This window comes from Syngnathoides biaculeatus, chromosome 7 (genome assembly GCF_019802595.1).
Source record: "Syngnathoides biaculeatus isolate LvHL_M chromosome 7, ASM1980259v1, whole genome shotgun sequence".
Taxonomy (NCBI): domain Eukaryota; kingdom Metazoa; phylum Chordata; class Actinopteri; order Syngnathiformes; family Syngnathidae; genus Syngnathoides; species Syngnathoides biaculeatus.
This window is the reverse complement of record NC_084646.1, coordinates 17,591,593-17,597,272: the sequence shown is the minus strand read 5'-3', so window position 1 is coordinate 17,597,272 and position 5,680 is coordinate 17,591,593. Positions and strand designations below refer to the sequence as shown.

Below are 5,680 nucleotides of genomic sequence, written 5' to 3'. Positions count from 1 at the left end.
TTTGACAACTTAGATGAAGATGCCCATGCACCCCACAATTATGTTTAAAATACTCGTTTTTTTCTCTAACTTGAAACAAAGAAAATGTGATTGTAGGTTAATGAATGTATACAGAAAAAAAAGTTGCAGTATCTTGTGGTCCTCGACTTCAATTGCTTCTCTTATCAACTCGTCTTTGAAAACCTAAAATAAAAAAAGACAATGCACGTAGTGGTTGCATTAACACGTCCTACATACATATGTCTCCTGCTTATTACATTTAAAAGATTTCCCTGCTACTTGTACTTACGTAGAAGCCAATTTAGGCTGTGGCGCCGTCCGAACTATTTGCACTGCATAATTTAGTCCTGGTTAGTGGACACAAACTACCTGTAGAGTCACACTGAACCCCAATGTTGTTGAATCTGCGCCGTACAATGATAGATCCGATTTCTGTCATCTACAGTTGCATCATTTATTTGCAATAAATCTTCGGTGCTCTGACAGCATTCTTTAACTGTATGACTCCTAAAAATTAACAAACGAAAATACGAGGATTGACAACCATGACTTCTGTTTTGATTAATCTGTTCACTACTATGATTTCCTTTGGGTGGCACAGCTGGAAGGCATTGGCCTCACAGTTCTGAGGTCCCGGGTTCAATCCCGGACCCGCCTGTGTGGAGTTTGCATGTTCTCCCCGTGGCTGCGTGGGTTTCCTCGGGGCACTCCGGTTTCCTCCCACATCCCAAAAACATGCAACATTAATTGGACACTAAATTGCCCCTAGGTTTGATTCTGAGTGCGGCTGTTTGTCTCAATGTGCCCTGTGATTGGCTAGTAACCAGTTCAGGGTGTGACCTGCCTACTGCCTGTTGACAGCTGGGACAGGCTCCCCGTGACCCTTGTGAGGAAAAGCGGCAAAGAAAATGGATGGATGGATTTCCTTTGCAAGATATTCCCCCTGTACTCAGTTGGGCTGTTTTCCTCCCATTTATCTTTAATGGAATTTATCATAGGTGTAATGAATGTGCACCATTCAGAAAACAGCAACAACAACAACAAAGTGTCACAGAGGGCACAATTGAATGTTCCCATGTTTTTGAATCCATACAAAAACTATTTAATTAAGTCACCATCAGGGTAAACCAGTGCTGTCAAACAAGGAAAGTTGGAAAATTTGGTGAAAAAAAAAGTTTCAATGAAAATTTGCACAAAAGTAATGTAACATTTTTTTGTAATGTTTTTCATAAAACTCAAAAGAACTTTTAGAGACATAAAACTAATTAAAATGGGGCAGCAATGGCAATGTGCAGAAGAAACAGCGAGACACCCACAGATGCAATGAAATAATTCATAACCAACTGGAAAAAATAAATATTGAATGAGTTTTATTTATTGCCTTTCTAATGTACAACCGTAAGACCGATCAGATTCCTGGAGGTCATTCTGGGGATGGATGCGTTTTTGGTTCAAGCTCAGAGGTACGGCTGGTCTGTGGAGAGCTCTGGTTGCTTGTACACTTCACCAGGAGTCACTGGAGGCTTTGCTGGTGCAACTGCTTGACTGAAAGACAAATACGGGAAAAAAAGACAAATGACCAGTCTAGCTTCCTCTAAAAAAGTCCTGGGTGTTATATAGATGCACACGGTCTCTGACAAAACATAAAATACGTGCATTTTTTTTTTTTTTAACGCGTCTTTAGTCCCTCACCATGGGGAGTAAAGAGAGGGTTGTTTTGTGTTTGTATGGGCGAGTCTATTCGAACATCTAAACTTTATTGGAGTTAATCAGAGGCACTTAAATGGTGAGAGGTGTGTGTTGACTCCCGTTTTACGTGAGTTTGAATGTAATCGATTAATCTGGAACATGGGACACGTCCCCAGATATAAAGGGGTGTGCACACTTCACCTAAATTACGGTATTACCGTAATTTCCAGCCTATAAAGCGTGACTTTTTTCACACGCTTTCAACTCTGCGGCTTATACGGTGATGCGACCTATTTGTGCATTTTTTCCTAATGGCCACACGGGGGCACTCGAGCGGAAAAGGTAAGAGTGAGCATGTTGGTGCTGTGTTACTGCCTGTCCCAGTGATTTAGGCATGTGTTTTTTTAAGTGGCCCTGTTAGCTACCGTGTTGCTACTATGTAACTGCTGCGGCAGTATATATATATATATATATATATATATATATATATATATATATATATATATATTTTTTTTTTTTTTTTAACCGTTATGTTTTGTTTTTTTGTTTTTTACCAGCCCTGTTTGTGCTACCGTGTTGTTGCTATGTTAAGCTAAGATAAGGTATTAAAACTGAAAATTCTTTGTGTTTCAATGTGGGCACTGCGGCTTTTACACGGCTGCGGCTTATGTATGTACCAAAATGATATTTCTTTTACAAATCTACTGAGTGAGGCTTATAATCGGGTGCGCTCTGTAAGACAGAAATGACAGTACATTCCAGTATTTCAGTTCTGTGTTGTTTCTTTTAATTACCACACACAAGCCTGATTACGCTCCAGAGGTGGGTAGTGTAGCCAAACATTGTCCTCAAGTAAATGTACTGTTACTTGACAATAATTAAACTCAACTCGAGCAGCTGCCATCAGTGACAAATGCATCCATTTTGCGCCGTTCAGCAGAGGGATTTTTCCCCAAATGAAAAATCACTACCCTAAGATCCGGATCGAACTGTAATAATGTCTCAAAATCATAAGAACATTTGCATTGATGTCAGACAGCACGTCATTTCCAAATTCTTCTGAGGCAATTTGTTTGAATGGATCCTGGAGTGTTAAAGAAGGGCTCACCTTTCTCAACTTATTACTCATGATGTATTTGCCGTTTAAAATAAGCGAGAAAGCAAACGCCACGCCGTCCACCATGATAGCATGAGGCAGACGGCGAAAAAAATCACTTCCTGATTGGTTAATATTTGAGACAGGACCCAGGTTACTTCCCTTGTCCAGACTTAAGTCCTGTTCGTGTAAAAATAAAAAATAGAAAATGCAGACGTCGGCAATTGTACATGCTTTTCAATATTTACGGTCGGTCAGGTTACAGGAAATCTAAATATTTTTATGGATGGCCTTATGTGGTTCTCTGTGTGTTATAAAACATGTACAGTAGACTGGAGTGACAGATGAATTTCCCCCCGTCAGGATAACAAACTCATAAAATGGATTAGAATTAGTAAAATAATTAAATAAAGAGTTTAAGATGGAAACTGTTTTACTCTGGAATGATTATTTCAATTTCCATTTTTTTTTTTTCTACACAGGAAAAAAGGGTTTCGAAATAAGACGTCAATCAGCGGCCCAGAAGTGACTGACATTAGAGAGCTGAGTCATTCACCTGCCAGGCATCAGCGCCTTCTGTGAGGACATGACAACTGTCGGGGGCAAGGATTCCCTGCGTCCATCTCTGGTGAAATAGTAGTTGTCAGCAAACTTGTGGCTTGGCCCCACAGCCAGTTTAGGTGGTGGTTGCGTCCTACGAGAGATGGGCAATCATTATACCATAAAGTCGGCAATGCCCTTAACTACTACTGATGAAGAAGAAAAATCATATAGTTGGTATTTCTATGGGGGCAAAAATTCTAGGCCTTAAATATAAAATAACGGGGTGGAGGTGGGTGGTTGTATGTTGGTAACTGTGTATATCTTCCCGTCACGTGAGAAATTTTTGAACCCCACAACTTGCAAATGTTATAATTACAGTAAATACTTGTATGAACAACATTTCAAAGCTACTGATTTGAAGCCAATATTAACCAGTAAATTTGGATATAACTGTGCGTGGTGGTGACGGATTCTTAAGCAACCACACACGCTAGCACATTGTGTGGTGACTGAAATGTACTATTTTGGAGATTGATTACCATGGTGCTTGTCGGCATCCATATTTTAATGCTTCATTGCCCCGTAATGTCAACAGATGTACATACTCACCTCTTTGATATCTCTCCATAACGCAGCTGAAGTTTACTCTGTAGGTCACGCTGAAATAATACAAAACAGCATCCCATTTAAAAGAGCCTTTTTAGCTTACATTTTATGTAATTTTAGCTCTGACTAGGTCGCTGACACCGAACCCTTTATTTGCAGACTAATCACACCAGTCCAGCAACACGTATCGTTACATTTCAAAGCTTTGTGTTCCTCTGCAGTCCCGATTTCTTACCCCGGATAGAAAATTTCGAAGGCTTTGAATAATTTTTGTGGCAGTCGCCATGTTTGATGTTATGAAGGACACACGACTTCTTCTGTCTCGTAACGGCGTTTCGGAACGCACTACCGCTGCCTGCCGGCCCGGATGATAAACAGCTGCATTTCCCTTGCGTAGTGTGATTACAGACGTGAACTTTCGTCATTTCCCTCTCAATTTGGTCTGTAATTCTTATTTCCGTAAATAAATAAATAATGCGAACATTTTCTTTTGCCGCTTATCCTCACGAGGGTAGCGCGAGTGCTGGAGCTTATCCCAGATGTCGAAAACCCACGCAGGCTCGGGGGAGAACATGCAAACTCCACACAGGCGGGCCCGGGATCGAACCCTTGACCTCAAAACTGTGAGGCCAGCACTTTACAGCTGATCCACAGTGCCGCTCATATATGAATAAATGAATAATCTATGAAAATAGATTAGCAGCGCAATATTGTTACAACTGTCCAACTGTTCGTATTTCCACATAGAACCTACTGTACTACTGCAGTACTTTTTTTCTACGTATTTGGACAGTATAGACGTGTACTGCTAATCTATGTTGTATGTAATGTCCTGAATTTTCAATACTCCCCATAGGAACCTGTGTGCTTTTTGTACTCACAATAGCTGTTATATTGTTTTGCACTTCCAGGCCACCGTACTAGTAGGGCCCAGGAGGTTATTAGTGGTGACTGCAGCATAGTTGGGCCTAGTGAGTTTACTCGTGGAGCATCGTCGTTAAGGTTTAATTCTGTACTATAGACCAAAAGTGGTAGAAAAATGTTACTAATCGGAAAACTATTCGACCAGTTTATATCATTATAGTGAAGACAAAAAGCATATTTGTGATGTTGCATGGAGCTTAAATGGGACATCCAAGATATTGAATAAAAAAACTGCTTGTGGCTTTAACTGGTGTTGGTGACGATTTATTTCGTTTTATTTGCCGCTAGTGTGTTTTTTTTCCATTTCAAATTTTGGTTCTTGCGTCCCACTTACGTTACTGTATGTAAAATGGAAAAAAAAAAAAAACCAAAACAATAGGTACGACACAAGGTTTGGAGGAAGAAAAATACAAACTTTATTTTTCACAAGAATACACAGTACTGGGCGACAGCGCCAATATACCATGCAATCAAGTGTTACAGATGTGTGCTTGTTTCATGCAGCATGCACTGAACAGAAGAGTCCACAGGAGAAAACGTGCACATTTACATCAGTGTGCCACTTTGCTTCAGAAAATAATCACCTGCATCTCACCTACTCTGACATCACAGTTTGGTTGGGTTCACTGGTGTCATCACTGTTTGTTTGGACCCCCCCCCCCCCCCAACTACAAGACACACCTGAAGCGCATGTCTTTGAGAGACCACATTTTTTTTATCATGTGGGATGGGAAATGAAAAATACAAACCCTGATTTTCATATTAAAAAGGACTTGGAAGTTGTTAAGTGAAAGCTGTTCCAGAATGATTGTGCCCTTGAGC

The 5,680-nt window shown here is 40.4% G+C and overlaps 1 protein-coding gene across 1 annotated transcript; it reads right to left on the bottom strand.

The window, feature by feature from the left end:
• Positions 1 to 1,353: 1,353 nt before the first annotated feature.
• Positions 1,354 to 4,292, bottom strand: ndufa7 (NADH:ubiquinone oxidoreductase subunit A7). The gene is made up of 4 exons (XM_061825164.1): positions 4,170 to 4,292; positions 3,938 to 3,987; positions 3,342 to 3,479; positions 1,354 to 1,545 (listed from the first exon to the last, which is right to left on the bottom strand). The coding sequence occupies exons 1-4, from the start codon at positions 4,218 to 4,220 to the stop codon at positions 1,458 to 1,460; spliced, it is 327 nt and encodes a 108-aa protein (XP_061681148.1). The 5' UTR covers positions 4,221 to 4,292; the 3' UTR covers positions 1,354 to 1,457.
• Positions 4,293 to 5,680: the final 1,388 nt, after the last annotated feature.

Coding starts and splice junctions, on each gene's coding strand:
- ndufa7 (XM_061825164.1), bottom strand. CDS start 4,220: ATGGCGACTGCCACAAAAATTATTCAAAGCCTTCGAAATTTTCTATCC. Junction 3,988..4,169: donor TTCGAAATTTTCTATCCGGG/GTAAGAAATCGG, acceptor GTATTATTTCAG/CGTGACCTACAGAGTAAACT. Junction 3,480..3,937: donor TATGGAGAGATATCAAAGAG/GTGAGTATGTAC, acceptor CATCTCTCGTAG/GACGCAACCACCACCTAAAC.